Here is a 19,642-nt window from a genome sequence, read left to right as displayed (position 1 = left end):
CTCAGCTGGATGACTGAGCTGTGCACTGTGTGCGCTCCGGCAACCCTTCCTCTTTTTCACTGCAGGATGCGGTTGCCACGGCAACGGATTACCCCTGCATTGGCCTAGATGGGCAGGTAAATTGAGGGGTGAGAGAGACAGGTCAGCCTGGGGTCAGAGACGCTCTGACGCCTGGGGGGGGGGCACATTTAGAGACCAACTGATTTAATTCTTCAGGCAGCCGGAGAGAACGAACCGCTCTCTTTTCTACAAAGTCATAAAAATTCAAGTGTTCTTTTAAATGGAGAGAATGAATTTTTATATATATGTATTTTATCTCCCAGGATTTTTCTCTCAGGGAGTGAAGTTCAGGTTTTTAACAGCAGCCTGTGAAGGAGTCAAATATTTTAAAATTAAATTGTCGTTTTGTAGATTACAGTTCATTTTATGATTATATTCTTGCAGCTCTTCAGCAGTGTGCGGAGTAATTGAAGATACCAAGGTCACGTCCCCGATAATATTTCTATTATGCTCTGTGATATTTCTATTATGTCTGTAGATTTTTCCTCGTGCCTTTTGTCTCGTCGCTCAAAGAGAAACTAATGAAAACAAATCAGGCGGAAACAAAATGCAGAAAGACCAAGAATGAAATGAAAAAGAGTTGATGGGTTTGTAGGGAAGGGAGCTTTAAACATGGACACATCAAGCTATCAACAACATGATGCTATCTATTAATTCCACCTGTGATGCTGTTTGTGTTGTCATTATTTTGTCCACCCCCTTCGAATCAACAAAGATAATCTTTACAGCGCCAAGACGTACAAAAGTGGATCAACAATCGACTGGTTGTAAACAAGTCAGACTGTGTTGAAGTCTATGGAAAAATGCCCCCACATCCCACTTAGTTTTCATTTAACTCGTTCTTAAAACAACAGTGTTTGCTGTCCAAGAATGAAACGTTTTTATCATTAAATAATAAAATAGATGTAAACGTGATTGAACTAAAAAACAAAAGTCCAACGCTCCTCCACAGGTGGCGCCGTCTGGAGGAAACATGGCGGCGTGTTGTCGGAAATGACGCACTTTACAAAATAAGACAAGACGGAAGTGAGGAAGAATTTTGAAGCACCGGAAGCGGAAGTGTATTGACGGTAAATCCCGCTCTTTCTCTTTTTTGCTGCCGTTCTTCGTCTCGTTTAAAGCGATGCTGTGTTTGTGGTTTTATTGTGATCACTTGTTTCGTTGTTGGTCGGTTCATTTGTTTCGTGTTGTTGCAGCGTTTGTTTTTTTTTTTCATTTTCATCACTCAGTCTTTGAACATACAAAATATAAAAAGTTACAATTGTCTGTAGAGGTTAAATAGTTAGCTTCATTCATCTTTTCACATGTGATGGTTTATTATTGATCCCCAAAAGCTCTAAAATATTTAGTTTCCAGGTTTTTGTGGATATTTGCTGGTTCCATCAGACGTCTGATTGTAGTCTGAATGTGTGATGAATGTAGTTTTATTTCATTTTTAACCAATAAGATGTTAAAAGCGAGCTGATAGTTGGCCTTTGATTCAGAGAGGCGGCCTTCTTCTTCGATGGTACAAACGGTGGCTTTGGTCTATTCTCGGCCTGACAGTGAAAAGAAGTGATGACTCAGAGAAAATGATGTGTTTCTGTCAGCGTAGGGAGGCGGGCAGTGTTTACTCGCTGCACGCTGGCGTTTTTATGATACAGGGCCACCAACAAGCGCCGCTGGTTAGGGCTGGCAGGCCATGTGACCTTTGGGCAGCGGACTGGAGACGCTGTCAAACCTCTGACTTATAACTTGTAGTTGGGGATGTCAGGAACTTCTGACAGCGAAGATGCACCACTGCTGGAAGTCCTGTCCAAATATGACGAGAACAGCAGCTTTTTGTTTATTCTGAAATGTGTCCTTGTCCTGGTTTCATTCTCAGTTCGACAGCCTCGTGGTTTCATTCTGACCCAGCGGAGGGAGGTACTATCTGCTTGGATTGTACTTTGGGTTGTTCAGGTTTGACACACATTGTGAGTTTCGTCAGTCCATAAAAAAAAAATTGGGCAATCCTTAAAAATATGAACTGACTCCTTTTTTTTCCGTCCCCTTGATGGACTGATTTCTTAAAATGCTGTCGTCATTTAGAAATAAGTGCTCTCAGTTTAGAGGCACAGTGTTTATACCTGACCCACTTTCTGTCCTCATAATTCACTTTCAGCCAAAAGATCAGGCGTCCGTCTGCCTGATTGTTCCAAAGCAAATTAAAAATAGAGCAGCTCAATTCAGACGGAGCCGGTGACAAACAACTAGACGGTCCAGGAGAGTCGCAGCTCTCTGATTCTGTTTTCAGGTCTCATGTGCTGATACGAGCTGAATGTCACAGAATGTTTTTCACTGTAACTCAGTCTGGCTTCATATTTGAGTTTTAGCAGAAGATGAAGGTTTTTGACTCCATAGTAATTCATTAAACCTCTCAAGCTGACTTCAACTAGTTTATTTTCTTGGAGTGATCTGTGTTCAGCTCAGTCTCCAGTGTTTCTCCACATATTTGTCTTTTCAGAGATTCGTTATGTTTAATTAAACATATTTACTTTTCTTTTTTCAAAATCTACATTATGTAATGCAGCAATTAAACTGAATCAATAAAATATTAACAAGTTGGGGTATCAAACCAATACAGTCATAAAACAGTGACAACTCTTTCCAGGCGAGGATGTCACAGTTTCAGGCGACCTGATTTCCTTCAGCAGATTGTTTTAAAGCCTCGGGGGTCCCGACTGCAAAGGCTGAGTCCCTTTTAGTTTGACCCAGGCCCCAGAAAAATCTTTACCCAAAGATCTCAGAGAAAGTTAGCAAGGAGGCCAAAGAGAGCTTTCAGTGTAATCAATAAATGTATTTAGAATTACTTCTCTGAATTAAAACAAAACCTGAATGTAGGAACTTTCTGCTGTCAAACCAGACAGTGAGATTTGACGTGGACTGGCAGGAAACCAGCAGACACTCTGGACTTTACTTTGGGGATCTTCCTGTAAATTCCTGACAGAACTGGAACTCAACCCACACGTGTATTTATCTGAAAAAGAATACAGGACAAAGTGTAAGCCCGCCGTGATGTGACCTGTCGGTGTGGGAGCCTCTAGTTTTCCCAGATGAACTCAAATTTGGGGGCAAAGGTTAAAAAAACACCATGTTGTAATGATGACTTTTATTTAATTATTATTTTTTACATTTTTGTCCCCCAACGTCAAATGACGTCTCTTGTCCTCACAGCTGGTATTTTCCAGGACTGTCCGGCTGCTGCGGTCTCCATGAATCTGGAATTATCTCCTTTCTCCCTGCTGCTGTCTTTTTCTGGACCCTCTTTCTGTATTCACCCCCTCTGAGTTCCTGTCAGTCACCTTCCTCCTCTTTTAGGACAGAGTTTTATTCTCCTTATCCCTGTTGGTGCTCTTTGAACACTGGAATCCAACATTTCTGAAGTAAAAACTGATGTAAACTTGGAAGAAACTTTCCACTCGTGTATTAATCTTTCCCTTGTTTCCGTTCCCTTCGCCTGGCACACATCGCTGTAATTGCGTTTCCTCTGCTCCGTCTCTTCAGGGTGTGATTTGTGGCTTGCTGAGCTGTGACTTGGTGCGTTAATTACATCGCCACCTATAGAAAGGCGCTGAGGACGTCTCTGCTCCGAACCAACCTCAATGAGATTCCAGGAGAGAGAAACCGAGGGTGAGCATACATCACGCTGATATATCTTTCTATTGCCCACCTGTGGTGTCGGCTGTATGGGAGTGTGTCTGATTGTGTGTCTGTTTGTGTGTCTGTGTAGTGAAGTAGAGGCGAGCAGCTCAAGGGCAAAGTCAAGGCCTCCAGGCCCGGTGCTATCTTTAATTTATCGATCTGTTTTATTCCTGTTCACTTTACAAGCCCAGCATTTGAAAAATACAGCTGCTAAACTGGCAAAACATGAAAACGGCCCTTCAAAGATCGATCTCAGAGTGTGATATACTCAGTTTTCACTCGTTTGTGTGTCGTCGTGTATTTTGTTGCCATCAGCGTTTCTCGTGTTCCAGCATTTTTTTTCCTTTCTTCATGCTTTTTGTCTCTGATCCTGTTTTGCAGATGACAGACGTGGCCGTACCCCCCCAGCCTCCTCCCCGGAGATCTTATTATCAGGTGTCAGGAGTGGGCATGATATACAGCTCAGGTGACACTGAACACACACACACAGTGTCATTAATTCATGGCCTTCAACTCAGGATTGAATTACACCCGGTGTGAGCGCAGGATTTACTTTGACGATGTCTTTTGTTGTGGACACATGCGCGCGCACACACACACACACACACAGAGCTCTGTTTGTGGTGCTATCAGTGTCTGCTGTATCACACTTTCCTTGCTGGCATTCATAATTCATCACCAGCCTCAGTTTGTTGGTGGAAAGTGTCGGAGAAACATCCGCAGTCCCTTATTATTTCTCATCCCTCCATCAGTTGTTTCCCGGCCTCGGCTGCTCAGGGAGACGGATCAAACCCCACACGGTGAGATTGGATTACTGATAAACACAGACGCTTTGGGCCCGTGGTCCAAACCCAACTGTGTGAGGATGGCACAGAGATCAAAGGCCGTATGAACGGAGGGGGGCGCCCTGGCCCTTTAAGAGCAGCAGAACGGGGAGGGCCCTGCATCCATAAAACATGAGTTTATTCAGTGGCCATGCTAAGACATGCTGAGGAGCGCCCTGCACACCGGCGTGCTCTCACACCGCCGCACACCAAGAGCATCTCTGCCTGATGAGCTGCCGAGGCGTCATGGACCGCCGCAGGAGATAAAGGGATAGACGCTGCGGGGGGAGGAAAAACAAGAGGAAACTGCAGCAGAAGAAGAGGAGTGGATGGGGAAGAAGATAGAAGAGGGATAAAGAAGATCAGAGAGAAAGTGACGGTAAACTGGTGCATCCAGGCGGAGAATGGGCAATTCCTCCTTCCCAGGCATGTCCCCTCTCTCTCCGTCCATTCTGTAGTTGCAGGTATTTCTAACTTGAGTGCCTTTCTCTGATGCGCTGGGGGTGATGGGAAACTACCGCTGTCCTCCTTCCTGCTCTCCCTCTCCTCCTCAGTCTGATCTCTGTCTTTGCCTGCATGTTCTAAGAAGATGGAATCGATATCACTTCACAGCCTCCAAGTGTGTGTTTGCTGCTCAGTACTTAGTTTTTGTTTGTTTGTTTGTTTGTTTTCTGGTTAAATCTTCTGCAGGTTGTGAAGATGCTCTAAAATCTGGGGCAGTTCGATGTGAGACGAAGCTGCTGCATCCAATTAGAGTCAGTCCAGAGAGCTGCAGCGGTCTGAAGTACATTAGAAGTGTCTCTTAAATTGGATTTTCCTGCAGATATCGGCCGGACCGAGCGTCTGAGGGAGGAGGTGTCTGGTGTCGGTTGTGTCTGGCGGCGGGGGTGCTTGTTTACTGCCTGACTGTTGATGCTCTGCTCCTCTGTGGTTGGCATCTGGGGCAGCCTGAAAAGGGGGCGGCGGGTGGAGGCTGCCGTCGGCCTGAGAGGAAGGAAGGATGGAAACAGGGACGGAGACTTGGCAGCTAATTCGAAGGAGATTTGAGACACGAATCCGTCTGCAATAACAGAAACTCATTTACGTAGTAAACATGTTTATCTGAACATGGGCTTCATTTTTAACAAGGCAGTGGGTGAACTGGTTAGTTTGGTCCTTTCACATTTTCCGTTTCTCGAATATCTTATTGTTGAAGTTACAGAAGTGAGCAGCAGTTGTCTGTATTGAGCCTAGAAAGTGAAATCCTCTCGTTTCATAGTCGACTGTTCCAGGTCCCCCGTTCAGATCTTCACAGGAAGACCCGGGAGGTCTGACTGCTAGAAAAGGTTTTGTGTATCTAACCTCGTCTTGCTGGTTTGCTGTTTCAGTTTTTTTAATGTGTCTGATGTTCGATCTGCAGCAGATTTCGCACAATCATGTAAAATGTTAAAGACGTGGAGCGCTCAAAGAGTTAAATCACTAACCTTCATCTGACATTCAGGCAGCAAACGATGTTCGTTTAGTCGTTTTCTCTGCGACCAAACTGATCATGAAGTTTCTCTCTTTAACTGAAAATGGCCTCTTTTTTTTTTCATGTTTAGACTTTTAACATATTCTGCACAATCTGTACAAAAAAAAGATGAATGGAGTTTCAAAATTTCAGTGATTTTAATTGATTAGTTGATCCAGTAGTATCCCCTTGAAGTCTATGGGAAAATGTTCCTACTCCTCCCTGATGAGTTCATGGTCTCAGCCTTTAGTTTACAGTCTTCAACACAACATGATGTCCATTTTTTAAAGGATGCTCCATTTAGCAGAAGGAGGGGAGGGGGGAGGGGGCGGGGCTACTGTGTGACTGACAGACTGTACCACCCAATCACAACACACCAGAAGCACAATATCTGACTGGAGGGGCTCAGGGCCGGCTGAGTAAAATGGAGGTCTTCTATAATCAGTATTGATTTACACCCACTCGGCACAAATCTGTGTCGGGCCAGAGACGGCTGGAGGGCCCTGAATGTGGCGGGAGATGAGGAGATTAACTCTGAGCAGAGCATCTGGAAACACAGACTATAAAGTGGCCTGTGAACACCCAACTTATCTCTTGAGTGAATGAATGAATGAATGTGAGTCACGTCGCCTCAATAACAAGTCAGAGCCCCCTCGGCTCCCCAGGAGAGTTTGCGTGGAGGTGGGCAGGCGGTGAGAAAAAAGATCAAGCTGGTTGGAATCACTAGAGAGAGAAGAGACGGGGTGGAGGATCTGTCGCTGAGTCGAGCAGAGACAGCCAAGCAGTAGTTTTCCCACATCAGCCTGATCAAACTTGTTGACGTCTGGAAGAGAGACAGAGAGAAAGGGAAAGAAATGAAGGGCAGAGACAGGAAGCTGCCGAGCAGAGGGCGCCAACATCAGACGGCGGATTGATGCCGCTGCCATGGAAGCTCCAGGTGAGGGTGAGCCGCCTGTAATGTTGATTGAGAGATGTTTGTTCCTTCAAGAGCTGCTTCACACTCTGACATTTAGAGAATCAGTTGTGTTGTTGTGCTTGATGTTGCTGCCTTTGACTTCTTTTATGAGGCAAAACTGCATTTTTGAGAAGTTTGGTTTTCAAACAGAGAGACTTAAATTTGGTGGAAATATCGAGGAAAGTGGAGAAGCTGGTTTTATTTCACCTGCAGCTTTGATTAGTCAGCTGTCAGGAGGCCAAATGTGATGTTGTGCTTTGAGATTTTGTCAATGTGAAAGTGTCGCAACCTGCAAGTTGCAGCCAGGAAACTTAGCAGGTGTGTAACAGAGGTGTGTGTTGAAGGCCTCCCTCTGCTGGAGGAGGTCAGGTCGACGTGCCCGCTCACTCTGTTTGCTCAACAACTCAATAACAGACACATCTGGCACATGGTTTTGAAATTTCACATGAGAACATCTGGAAGACGTGAAGTTGCATTAAGTTTTTATTTTTTCATTTTTTTATTTTTAAAGTTTGAACTATATTGTGGACTCACAACAAATCTTCTCAGCTGGATTTATTCACGTAAAAACAAACAAACAAACAAACAGAAAAACAACAAATTGCTGCTGTAGGTGCACAGCGTGTACCCATGATGCCCTGGGGCAGGATTTACCCTTTAACCTTTTGTCTTGTGTTATCGTCCAAGCAACAACAGCATGACAGAAACAGCCGTTTGATGTGCGGCGGCCTTAAAATGCTGAAAGCTACCTGGCTATAAATGAGGACACCTCCACATTAGCAGACCGGAGGTTGTTATCAGCACTTTACATCCAGAAACTGTCAGCCGCAGAAGAAATGGGATCGGCCGACACAGAGAAAAATGTGACGCAGTGGTTTGCAATTAAGCTGATTTACTGCAGAAAAGCCGCCACAGTCTGGTCTCGGCCTCGGCCTGAATATTATTCTCCTCCTCCGTGACTGATGACAGACCAAAACAGAAAAAGGTTACTTCGTGTCTTCTGCCTTTCGATCCAACATCATTTGTCTCCATGCAGCCTTTAAAGGGCACCTGATCAGACGAGCTCTGACCAAATCGTCTGCGGGTTGGTGGAAAAAACAGGTACATTAAAGGTTAAAAAAAGAGGAGCAGCAGCTTGTTGTAGGAATGAAGCAGAGAAACATGAGCAACATCAGCTGGAAGGCTTTTAAAGCCCAGATGTCCTGCTGCATGTTCAGGAGAGCTAAAAGTCAGAGGCAGCCTGAGGCCACAGCAGGTTGAGTCAGGAAGATTTTGGACGAAAAGACGTTCAGTCGTAGAAACAGCAGCACAGACTGTGAATAAAGACAGATGAACCCCCTGCAAGGGCTCACCGCTGGCTGCTGCTCCATGGCGGCCATCTTGGCAGCCACTTCGATGCATACGCTCACCCAGCTGTCACTCAAAGAGGCCTCGCCCCCGTAAACAGGTGTGTTATCTTAAAAAGAATTCAGCAGTTTGACAGTGTAGGCAGGAAACGACAGGGAGAGAAGGGGAAGTGAGTCCGACCGGCTGGGAATCGAACCGAGGACTCAGCCTTTAGAGGAACAGCAGCTTCATTGTTGATGCTTTTTCCGACCTGCCGTCTGGTGACTCCTAATCATGTGATGAGCCTGTTTGGCTCCACGTGTGTCAGCAAATAAATCAGATGACGTGCAGATGGATTGCAGGGGGCGATCCAGGGTTGGGTCACGGTGCTGGAGGAGCCCATTTAACGGAGATTTATGGTTAATAACTGTGTGAGTCAGTGTTTTAGTTGGCTAAGACTCAACCTTGTGCCTCTAAACACATAACACACAGCAATAATTATAAAATATAATAATCTTCCTAATTTTTCATTTGAGGAGCGTCGGCCCAACAGACCACAGAGCCGTGAGCGGACTCGCTGCTGCTCGGCCAAAGTGTCCTTGAACAGAAACTGAATCTCTGCCAGCTCCAGAGGTCGTCTCAGGAGACGCTGCAGAGTCCTCGTCCACTCTGACAGAGTCTAAGGTCAACAGACGTCTGCTGAAGTGGCTTCTGTTCCAGCAGGTGAAGCTAACGCCACTAATGGCTAATGTAACTGGGCATTCATTCATCAGCTCGTACTGTGGTTGAAGATATCAGTGATTTTTGTTCACTGCCGCTCATAAAAACGTTCTCTTCTCCGCAGTGAATTTGTCCGATTGTTGTTTTTCTTGACAGAAAGTCTGCAGGAATTTCAGTGTGTCACACTAAAGGCTCCTCTGAAGCTGCTCCGCAGTTCCCAGTTGTGAGTGTTTTTGTTGAAGATCAGTCCGACTCGCCAGCCAATCAGCTTCTCTTGCCCAGCCGGGGGTCGACTGGTGAGCGGCGGTGAAACACACGTGCTCCAGCTTTGCACCGTTTTCCTAAATGGAGAGAAGTCTCTCGATGCATGGACTGATTTTTACCTCCAACGTGTTGTAGCTTTTAGGATGCCGAATGAAACGCATTTACAATCGTCACGGAGCTGTGGATTCTGCAGTGTGTGTGTGTGTGTGTGTGTGCGTGCGCGTGCTTGTGCACGTGGGGAGGTTACTTCAAGGTCTTCCTGCTGCCGTCATGTATTCTGATGTAGTGGGAAACACATTCAGTCTCATTTGAGAAGTTTCCCTCAAAGACTAAATCACAGATTTTCATCAGCAGATCTTTTATTTCCTAACAGCTGGAACATTTTGTCCTTGATATAAGGATTTCTATTTCGGTGACATCTCTTGATGGAGAGCAGCCTATCAGATGGCATTACTGTCACACATCAGGGCGCAGAGGTGGAGGGAGTGTGTGTCTGTCTGTGGAACGAACAGAGGAGGTGACGCTTTTTCCTGAAATTGTCTTGATCGTGCAAAATTCATCACGTCTGCAGATTTGTGAGCAGCACACGTTTAGTTTGAATGGATTTAAAGGCAGAACAGCTCAGACTTGGACTTGTTTGTTTGAATCACAGTGTTGTCACTTAAATGGCACACAAATTGAGTCGATGGTGAATTTAGTGGCGTGACCTGAGACGGATCAGATTTTTATCAATCTCCCCTGCAGCTGAATAAAAAGGTGATCAGACGTTGAGGAGAATAATAAGGCAGCTCGACACCAGAGTTTGTTTCCGTTTCCTGCTCCTTCGCTGTATAATCTGTAGCGTTGCTGCTCATTTTGACCCAAAGAGACGCCGCCGCAACCAACATGTCTGCATCACTGCAGAGAGGTGAGGCGTCACCCGCTGAAGGTCGGAGAAGAGTTGATTCTTTTGCCATTCATTTCCAAGGTTAGAGCGTCTAGGGCCGACCGTGACCGTCAGTCAGTCAGTCCATGAATCGGATCCAGACTTAAATGTAATTCAGCTGTTCATGGTCCCCTGAGGATGAATCCTAATCTAACAGGCAGATTTTGCTCATAGAACTGATTATATGATTGATTAATTTATCCTGGACAACAAACTCTTTGCTCACCATCTTTCTATCACTTCTGCTCTTCTGAAATTAGCATGCTAACCAGCTAGCTCCAGAACACCACATTGTTTTCTGATGGTGAGCTCTCTGATGATAAAGATTGTTCCTGTCGTCTCTCAGAAAGCTTTAAATGTGAAGGAACGAATTCAGTGTTTGTTGCTGCTGAAGAAAAAGCACATTTTAGATCAGTATCTTTTCAGATAAACGTTTTAATATTCGTCTCATTAGACAAGAATACATTTAATATCTTAAAGACACCACCCACCTTCGAGTCCTCCAGGCTCACCACTTCTTCTTCTCTTGCTCTCTGGGTGACCTTCAGATTCTTGGCACCTTCCCAACTTAGACCTCGGTCAGGAAGAGTCCAGCTGTTAAGGCCTCTCTGCTCCAGCGATCACTAAAAGCTTTAGAAATGATTTTATCCCGTTACCCAGATCTATATCTCAGCACAGGTTTATTGCAGAAGTCTACAGACAGATTCTTGGACTTCCTTCAGGTGTGTGTGTGTTTCTGAATCAATCAGTTCAACCTCAGTCAAGGTCAAAACACAATGTCCCAAAAACCCAGAGGCGCCCGACCACGGCGAAGGGTTTGTTCACTTTCACGAATAAGAGACATTTTATTGCACAAATATCTGAGCAGGAAAATAAAAGTAGTTGTGTAACTGAGTCTGAGCTGCGGCCGACTGCATCCGGATCTCAGGATCTGTTTTTAGATTCCGTATCAGCAGATCGTAAAACAACTGAGGCTTTATCGTGTGAGACTGTAGTTACCCTCCTCCGTCTTTATTAGACAGCTAAGCCCTTTTTCCAGATTTGTTGCTTCTCTCCATCTTCCTGACGAAGATTATAGAAAATGATTATTTAGAAACTCTGTTTCTGTGACATGATTGTGTTGTGTTGAGCAGAGTGAGTTATTGGATGACTGTTTGTTTAACCAGATTTAATCTCCATATCTAGTATTTATTGTTGGTTTATGGTCCGTTAAATGTTTATAAGACATAATTAACTTGTAAAAAGTTGATTGTTTATAAATGTGTTGATTCGCGGCTGTAAGTGGAGGCTGCTCTTCAGACGGATATTGAAAGTGTCAGAAGAAATTCAAAGTGTACATAGATTAGTAAACATTTAAAATGCATTCATGTTTATAGAGACATTATGCTGCTGCACCATTAAATATTTACACGCTGCAGATAAATGCTAACTATAATAAACTCCCCCCCCGACACACAGGGATGTTGGTGTCAAATATTCGGCCTCTTGTGTGAATATATTTGTCTAATGGTCACAAACTGCCGGACTCTTCGGGTCGTTTCATCCGTCAAATCAAAACAAGGACGTTTTGATGACTGGCAGAGAAGACGAGGCTGCAAACATGTACGCAAACACGATATAATCGGCGAACAGTTTTATTTTTGGAGCGTTTTTCTGTCTATTTCTTGCTCCAGCTTCACACAAACTGTAGGATCTCATCTGTGTGCAGCTCGTGCCTTCCTCAGCAGCCCTGGAGAATGATTTCATTGGGATGACAAGTAGGCCTCTGCCTCCATATTTCTGCCGCCCGGATCCAAAGGCAGTCTGCAGTAACCCAGGTCCTCTTCCTATCACAACATCCCTAATGCTCAGTTTCCTCCTCCCTCCTTCTCTGTCCACTAAGCAGAAAGTGGGTCCAGGCGCCATCGTGGGCAATCATCCTTTTGAGCTGTCTGTCTTGATAATTGAGTAGTTGGAGTAAATGTGACTGCGATCGGTGTGATGCTAACACATCCCGCCAATTTGACACGCTCATAATCCGTCATCACGGTGAGGCGAGGTTTGATGTGGCGGAGCAGCGTAGCATCATGGGTACAGACAGTGGGCCGAGCGCGTGGGTGGGGAGGAACTCTCGCACTAAATTAGGAATCAGGAGCGTTGGAGTGGGCACACCAACATGTGCAGATGGATGAATCTGAACCAGCTGCAGGAGAAAAAACATCTTAACATCACAATCTGTTCTGTACGCTGCAGCGAAATGCACTGAATGGCTTGAATAAGCGACGTCTCAGACCCGGCAACAACAACGGTTCCATCACAATGCTGAATGCTTTGATGATTCTTCTCGTGTGCAGCATCTGTATGTTTTGTTGACCTGAGTGAATTTGGTGACAGCAGACCTAAATACCTGAATACACCTGAAAATCGATCCTTCTCAGATTGGTTCTTCAGGTTTGACATGAATACACACTGAGATCTTTTCCTTTCGCTGTATTATTCTAGAAGCTAGACCTGGTTTAGAATCAGAGGCCTACCTTAGACTGTACGGGACCTTTAATATCAGAATTAAAGGGTTAAATATGTAACACAGGCAGCGGAGAATATCTCACAGCGTTCGTCCTGTTTTTGATATGTTTCCAGACATTTCCAGATGGGATAAGGGACGGTCTGAGTCACTGTCAGCATTTGCATCGTGCATTTTCAAGCGTTGCCAGAAATGAGTACACAAAACTTCAAATGCAGCTGAAGCTGCCACACAAATAAGACCAACTCAGGATACTGCCAGCGCTGAAATGACACCGAGGTATTACCGCGTCCTGAGTGCTTCTGTGAACGATAAACATGCATGTCTAAATATCAAACAGCTGGAGTGACGGTCGAACCACTCGGGACTCGCTGAGACTGAAACATGCGAGGACACGGTGGTGTCGTAAAGACCTCGGGCAGGCGGTTGGCTCGATAGACTTGTAGCCGTCATTAAGGGCAAGACTGCTCTCTGCAATTCTCTGGCTTATCTACTGCAAGGTGGAGGCATGGGGAGTTGAGTGTGGGGGGGGTGATTCTGCTCGGGGCTCATGTGCAAAGCTGAGATACAGAACAAGAGAGAAGTGCAGGAGAGAGAGAGAGAGAGCTGGTTCATTTGCAGCTCGTCCCCGTAGACTGTGGAAAGGATTATACTCACAGAGAGGAGGGGGGGGGATGCACAGACTCTGTCTTAGCTCACATTGAGTACTCTGCCTCCAATCTCCGACGCTGCACTGTGCACTCTTTCCTCCTCCTTCACACACACACACACACACACACACACGTGCAGTCATAACTACACCACAGCCATGTAGAGTCTCGGGCCAGAGGGGGACGCCAACCTGCACTTGACCACCAATCCAGGTACGCTTCATTCCTTCATTCATTCACTTCTGGTCTCTCTGAATGCTACATTTTGCACCACAGGGATTTTTAATGTGGGGGGGTTTGTTGCTGTAGTGATCCAGCTCCCTCACTCTCTGCAGAACACTCTTGCAGTCTGCATGCACCAAGATTATCCGGCTTCTTTGCATAGCCCCAAGAGAACCACAAAAAAGATAGCAGCGAGGGAGAGCAGCCAGAGAGGAAGTGGGGGGGGGCAGAGGGGACGGGGCCAAACTGAGCACTGTCATGGAAGGCAGGGAAAGTATCCGGTGGTCGGTGGTGGCGGAGATAACCTGAGCTGACCTTCACGTGGAGACCAAAGCAGAGCTCGTACTTTCAGCCGTATGTGGGACGCTGCCTTTTCTAAAGCTCCTCTTTAAAGGCACATTTAGCTCCAACACCCCCACTTTGTCCATCCTCTCTCTCGCTCTCGGGCCGTATTAATAATCATACCTTCTGAACATGCTCAGGGGACGAGCTGCCGTTGGTTGAAATGTAAATGGTTGTGCACAGCTGACTGACTGTACTCTGCTGCTCTCAGCGCTTTCCCAGGATGATAGTGTGTCTGTGTGTGTGCGTTTTTGTTTTTTTTGGTTTTTTTTGGAAGGTGCATCAAGTTTGTACAGCAAATCTCACAAGATCCACAACCACTGACTCACAATCAATTTCAAGCTTTATTTGAAGTGGGTGTACTACGTTTGTTTTTTTTTTTGTGCTGGAGCATCTAGTGACTCACAATCTGGGGCTTCAGAATTCACTTTGATGCTGGCTGGTATCAGTTTGTACATCTCCAGACTGCAGGGGCCTTTTTTCTGTCTGGAATATGCTGGGATGAAGTTGTGCGGGCCTGGAGAGCAGAGAAGCAGAGCGGCTCCAAATGAAGTTTTAATCTGAGTCACTGCTGACATTTCCCTCCTCGGCTCTTTGATCTCGCACAAAGAGTCGGTGCTGGCTCACAAATAGCTTCACCAATCCTGATAATCTGACGGAGCCCCAAAAGTAGTTTCGTATTCATTACACGACTCTTTGTATTATAATTAAATCGGCAGACTAGTTAGAGCAAAGCTCCGCTAAATATCTGCTGTGTAATTGCGGCTCCTTTAATTAAGATACCTGTTTATTTTCAGATCCAAACTGTCCATCAGTGTTGACAAGCGATGACTTTGCAGGAAACCTCTCCAGTTGCTAAGAAACCGCACCGCATCGCTTCTCAGATGTGAATGAAAATGATAACCTCGTGTTGTTTCTTCGAAGTATCGTGCATATCTATGATGTTTCTGATCTTCACTTTTTAATGGAAATCGAGCGTTGCGGCAGACAACCTTTTAGATTCACAACAAACAACAAACCGGGCTCAAGCACAGCATGACTTCACAAACAGTCACAGGCAGTAAATCCATTGTTTCCCCTCAGGGCTTCCTGAATTATGAATCTGCACAAACTCCACTGCCAACCAAGTTAAATCAGCACCGCAGAAAAATAATCTGTGTCGACCTCAAACTGCTGGACTGGCACATTAGAGACAAATTAAACCAACAGCAAATTAAAACACTGACCATGAAGCAAATTTGATCAAGGTACTCCGACACAGCTGCTGAGAGTTTGTCTTCAATGTTCAGGAAGGAACAGCAGTTCTTTAAATTGTGCTTCTGTGAAGGAGTGTTGTGTACGTTAAGCTGTTGCTACGTGGTTACATTAACACTGAAGAAGAGCAGCGTCCTGTCGAAAACGGCTCTCTTCTCCTGCTAAAGTTGGCGAGGTAGCTAACAGAGTAGAGCCAGGTGACCGTCACCATCAATGTGCTTTTAGTTTTCCCATTGACTTCAGTGCAGTCTGACTTCTTTTTCCAACAGCTGGATGCAGGTTTAAAGCTCTTCAGCATCAGCTTCACTTGTTTCGACACAGAGTTCATGTCAAACTTGCTAAGTTAGCATCTGCTAATGCTAAAGTCGGCTGTGTAGCGGTCATCAGGCTTCCAGCTCGCCGCGCAGCTAAAAGTGTGGAAGGATTAATGAGCGTCTGTTGAGGTTGTGCTGTTTTCTGCTGAGGAGATGTGAGGGAGATGACGGGTAACACCCACAGAGCTGCGAGAGCGTGACCCATCCAGCCACAGGGGCACGGCCTCATGTTAACCGTATTGTGATTGCGTGTTTGCCCTCCGCCGCCGCCGCCGCCGCCATCCCCAGAGGGAGGCTGACCTACAACAGACAGTAGTATCAACTCTGGCACGGAGCCCAGCGAGCTGTCAGCCTCACATGCTGAGGGCTAAGAGGAGACGGGGGACACGAACAGCACGGAGATCAGGGATAACAAGCAGAGACGGAGCTGGACTGCAGTCTGTCGGCCTCCATTAGCGATGCAGGAAGGCAGCAGACCGAATCGATTGGTGGGAGTTTAGACAAATAAGTTTCCCCCTCATGTTCACATCTGCCGGGTCAAAGTGTCCAGGTTGAAACCGGCTCCTCCTCCTTCACGGGCCGTTTGACAGATGAAAGACTTTTCCAAGTGTTGCGTTTCGAAGCCGTTCTGGGATATCGGGACTGTTGGGTGTTTCTGGATTTGTGTATTATTTGTATAAGCGGTGGGATTTCATTATCAGCAAGGCAACCGCTCGCTTTGAAATCCTGAAATGTGCACACACTCACACTGACTGACTGCAGAGGTGCACAAACACACACAGACAGACACACAAAGCTGTTTTGAAACGGCCTCCTCAGCTGAGTGGATTTCCCTCCTGCTTCACTTCTCAGAGCACATCCGTCTTGTTAATTGTCTGGCCCGCTCCAGTTTTCCTCACACCAGTTGACTTCGGGCTGCTGATGTAACACGCTGCCAGTTAGGAAGAGTCTAATGTGCAGATCAAACTCGCACACCATCTGCAGACAGGAGATATTTTTAGGCAGTTTGCCAGCAATCGACCAGTTTCATTGAATTATTTGGATTTAACGACACCATCTGCTTATAAACTACTTTTTTTTCCTTTAAGCTTGAGGTGAATGGCGATAAAGGTGGAGAGACGGAGAACCTGACGGGAACGATGCTGTTTTATGGATCTGAAGTAGGATGCCATCTTTGATGTCCTGATTAAATACTCCTGTTTTGTTTTGGTGATTCAGAAGTCAAGAGCTGTTAAAACGGAGGATAAAAGTCTGAATATGGCTGGATGATGTCATGGTGACCTCACGCTCACAGTCCAATCAAACGACAACACTGAGGAGATTAGACCTCCAGTTCCTCAGACCAAATCACGTCTGAAGACCAACAGTCAGTCAGTGATGTCTATCAGCCGTCAGCATTAATGCTCCGTTCTTGGTCGGCCAAACCTCGACACGAAACAGATAAGTAAATATTGTAGTCCAGTATAAAGAGCTTCAGGGGAACTGATCTGAACCTGGTTTTTGGCTAAAAGAGAATAAAAATGAAAATAAGCCGTGGAGTGACGGCTGTGATTAAGAAGCAGCTTGGCAGAGACGTTATTAATTTCAACAATACATTCAGACATGAAAGAGGACAAACAAAGAAGCAAATCCAAAGCCGTCCAACAGTCCTCCAAAATGCGTCAGTAAACTTCCTGTTTGGTTACACAAACCAAGAGAAGAGTGAACACTACACAACCAGAGAGCCCTGTACGACAACAACAATGCATAAATGAGTTTTTATAAAGAGTATAGTTTTCTGTATTGACGTCAGTATTAATGGATTGTTGTGCAGTTCAGATTAAAAAAAAACATACTGTGCCAATATTTAGCTAAAAAACAAATATTAAAATGAATGCAGCAGAACATTTCTACCCCAATCAAAACCAAATCAAATTCATGATTAATCAATTACAAACTCTTATTTGTTAAAATTATTGTTGATTGAGCTCTTTGTATTATCTGAATATTTCAATGTTTGTTTTTTTTTGTTTTTTGTTTTTTTTTTTTTAAATTCGGTGGATTCTCAAGACAATAAAGCTTAAATACCCAAAACATTATCAAATGAATATATTTTCATATTTTCAAACCTCCTGCAGAGAGATGACTTTTAAAAAGACGACCCTGGTGGATTATTATTTTTTTTTACCTCCTCTCCGTTCAGATGTGTGAAGGAAAGAATAGTTATGGCTCATTTCATCTTTGTAGCAGCTGTAATTTGACTCCGTCATTCATACCTACTCGGGGAGCTGCTGATGTTCTGTCCCGCTATTTATTTTATAAATGAATCATGCTCGTCAGATTTCAAAGGCTCGGGGTTGCCCTAGTTACAGCTCGGATGTTTCACGTTGCATATATTAATACTGAAGCGTTTCCTTTGAAAACGAGATTCCCACCGTCGGATGTCTGATGGCTTTTAACCCTTTCACTGCCACTCTCCAGCTCGGCACAGTGTTTATGTTGTCGTCGCCGAAGCAGCAGTCCTCCAGCTGGCTGCCTCCCAGCGCCCGGTGTTAGGCTCTGATTAGTGGCCCCTAATAGATCTGGATCCCTGACTCATCCAGTCCCGCTGTTCACTCGATGATACCAATTACTCAGACAGGCCAAAAATATCACTTTCTAATTATCAGGACTTCCGTCTTTTTTTTTTTTTTTTGCAGAGGGTGAAGCCTGAGTGTGATCCAGCAGCGCTGCTCAGAAAAGAGGGATTCATATTGACTGTCTGGTCTGAATTCAATCATGCGTCTGTTGATAACCTCAGTCACATTCCTGCACTCCCCCCCTCATCTGACATCCTAATCATGCAGCCTCTCATCCCACTTCAGTGGGCCGCATTCTGAGTGTTGGTAAATTGATGCGCTGAGAGTTTGATACTTAGGCCCAAATGAGCTGATAGGAGCTTTGGAGAGGAGAGGAGGCTCAGATTCACCGAGCGTGGAGCAAAGATCCACTACAAGACAGCGGATCAGAGCGGAAGAGGATGGAGCCTCAGCTGTCCCCGCTTCTCATCGCGCTGTCCTAAATTATTCCTCTCTTTGAAGACGGATCATCAAATTTAAGATCTACTCCCAGAGATGTGGGGGAATCTGCAGGCTGAGCAGTTCCCTCTCCGGTTGGCTCGGATTATCAGAGATGACGCCCAAAAGAAGAAGCGGGCGCCGGGCTGATGTTGATGCAGTGATAAATGTCGGTGTTTACTGTCCGTTCAACAGCACCGGCGCTGGATAAATGTCACACGGCTGCGTCACGTTGGATTATTTGTGCTATAAATGTACCTGGTTTTATTAAAGCCTTCATCCCTCATTTCATCAGTCCTGTGTGTTTAAGGGGACGCACAAACAAACACAAGAACCTCCACCAAGAAGATCTCTATTTTCAAGACACCCTTAAAGAAGGAATCAACCCTTCAGACTCATACGGGTCCAGACTGAACCTTTAAAAGGCCAGTTCACAAGTTCGTTCATTCACCTTCTGCCTCTGATCTGTTTCCGGGTCAGGGCGGGTTCTGGAGCCAATCCCAGCTCACTCTGGGCGAGGGGCGGGGTCACCCTGGACCGGTCTGCAGTCCATCACAGAGACAGACAGAGACCAGTGAACCCAAACAGGATGTCTTTGGAGGCCCCAGGCCGGGAACCGAACCAGGACCTCTTTGTTGTGAGGAAACAGAGCTGACTGCATCCTTCGTTTCCCAGGAGACACAGAGAAATGAGACACCAACGCAGCCTCTGGATTGTGGCACTATCAAGGGCGGTGAACCAACCCGTGTCGCCATGGTTACTATAGTAACAGCCATGTTTCGGTTAGGGTTAGGAAAAGATAAATAATGTCGTCGACCCATCTGTCCAGCACCGCCGTCCTCCTGATGTGGACTCTTTAAACGTTTCCCTGGATGACCACAAGAAGTTGCCTAGCAACAAAACCTAACGATGAGGTCACAGTGACCTGCTGACACACGACCAGTGGGCTCGTTTTTGTTCCACCTCAAACTGAACCTGTGGGGGAAAAAACAACTGTTTGTTGTTGTTGTTGGCGCCGCCGCCCTCCGAGCCATCACTCTGGGGGAATCGAACCTGAGCGAGGTTTTTCTGACTAAAACGCTCCGCCGTCTTTCAC

General features: G+C 45.6%; 1 protein-coding gene across 1 annotated transcript in view; it reads left to right on the top strand.

Moving 5' to 3' along the window:
* srcin1b (SRC kinase signaling inhibitor 1b) overlaps positions 1-19,642 on the top strand; it is a 57,769-nt gene that overhangs the window by 1,003 nt on the left and 37,124 nt on the right. Inside the window, exons 2-3 of the mRNA XM_029528349.1 lie at positions 66-116; positions 4,105-4,189. Coding sequence (XP_029384209.1) covers positions 66-116; positions 4,105-4,189 — 136 coding nt within the window. The remainder of the gene's footprint in view (positions 1-65; positions 117-4,104; positions 4,190-19,642) is intronic.

This window comes from Echeneis naucrates, chromosome 19 (genome assembly GCF_900963305.1).
Source record: "Echeneis naucrates chromosome 19, fEcheNa1.1, whole genome shotgun sequence".
Taxonomy (NCBI): domain Eukaryota; kingdom Metazoa; phylum Chordata; class Actinopteri; order Carangiformes; family Echeneidae; genus Echeneis; species Echeneis naucrates.
The sequence above is the reverse complement of the archived record's forward strand: the minus strand, read 5'-3'. Positions and strand labels throughout refer to the sequence as shown.